Source organism: Typha latifolia, chromosome 1 (genome assembly GCF_019914945.1).
Source record: "Typha latifolia isolate L0001 chromosome 1, TyphaL0001v2, whole genome shotgun sequence".
In the NCBI taxonomy this organism is placed as follows: Eukaryota; Viridiplantae; Streptophyta; class Magnoliopsida; order Poales; family Typhaceae; genus Typha; species Typha latifolia.
Window position 1 is genome coordinate 16,104,486 of NC_133086.1, and position 1,236 is coordinate 16,105,721.

Below are 1,236 nucleotides of genomic sequence, written 5' to 3' on the forward strand. Positions count from 1 at the left end.
GGGGTGAAACCTTCATAACACTAATACCAAAGAAGGAGCACCCTACCATGGTGGCTGACTACAAGACCCATTGCTCGTGTAACGTGGCATATAAGATCATTGCCAAGGTAATGGTCAGCCGGCTTAAACCGGTGCTTCCCAAACTCATAGGTCCAGAACAAGCGGCGTTTGTTGCCGGGAGAAGCATCACCGATAACACCTTAGCGGCGCAAGAGGTGGCACACTCAATGGCATCGGATAAAGGCGGGCAGGCGTCCATGATGATTAAAATGGACATGGAGAAGGCGTACGATCGAGTCAGTTGGTCGGCGGTTGAAGGCGCTCTCCAGCGGATGGGTTTTCCGCCGGCATGGTGCAAGTGGGTGCATGCGTGCATCTCGTCCCCCCGCTTTGCACTGCTCATCAACGAGAACCCATCAAACTGGATTACACCGCATAGTGGACTTCGGCAAGGGGATCCACTGTCTCCCTACCTCTTCATAATAGTTACCCAAATACTATCGAGGATTCTAAACGAGAAAGTGGACAACGGGCAGCTGCAGCGACACAAGGAGGGAGATGTCTAGCTGTCACACCTGTTGTACGCAGATGATCTGCTCCTGATGACCAAGGCTTTTGCTGACAACGCTCAGTGCATTCTGGAAAGCCTAAACCGATATGGGAAGATCACAAACCAAAGAGTTAACTTTGGCAAGTCGGAGATGTACCTGCCAAGGAGGGTAGGTGTGGATGCCAGCAAACAACTCAGCGATCAGCTGGGGTTAAAGGTGGCTAACATGCCGTTCAAATACCTCGGCGTACTAATAGCGAGTAAGAGGGTGAAGGCAAAGGAGCACCAAACCATGGTGGAACGCATCGACAGGAGACTAGCAGGCTGGAAAAGAAAACTTCTCTCCCAAGCAGGCAAGCTAACCATGATAAATGCAACGCTAATGGCGATTCCGGCATACTGGATGGGCAGTACATGGCTGCCGAACACGGTTCCGGAGGAGATAAAAAAAAAAAGCTCGCGCCTTCCTTTGGGAAAATAGCACTGGCCGTGGACTACACCTGATAAGCTGGGATCGGGTCACAACGGCTAAGAGACAAGGGGGTCTTGGGTTAGGAGGCTTACAGATACGAGAACGGCTCATCTAGGTAAGCTGGTCTTCAAGGTTCTCAACAAGGAGCAGGTGCCCTGGGTCAAACTCATGCATGCTAAATACGGAAGTCTGCACCCGTGGGAGACTAAGGCCA

At 51.6% G+C, this 1,236-nt stretch overlaps 1 protein-coding gene across 1 annotated transcript; it reads left to right on the top strand.

Annotated features, from left to right (window-relative positions):
* The first annotated feature begins 602 nt into the window (after positions 1-602).
* LOC140793285 (uncharacterized) lies at positions 603-1,031 on the top strand. The gene has a single exon (XM_073144717.1). The coding sequence runs from the start codon at positions 603-605 to the stop codon at positions 1,029-1,031; it is 429 nt and encodes a 142-aa protein (XP_073000818.1).
* Positions 1,032-1,236: the final 205 nt, after the last annotated feature.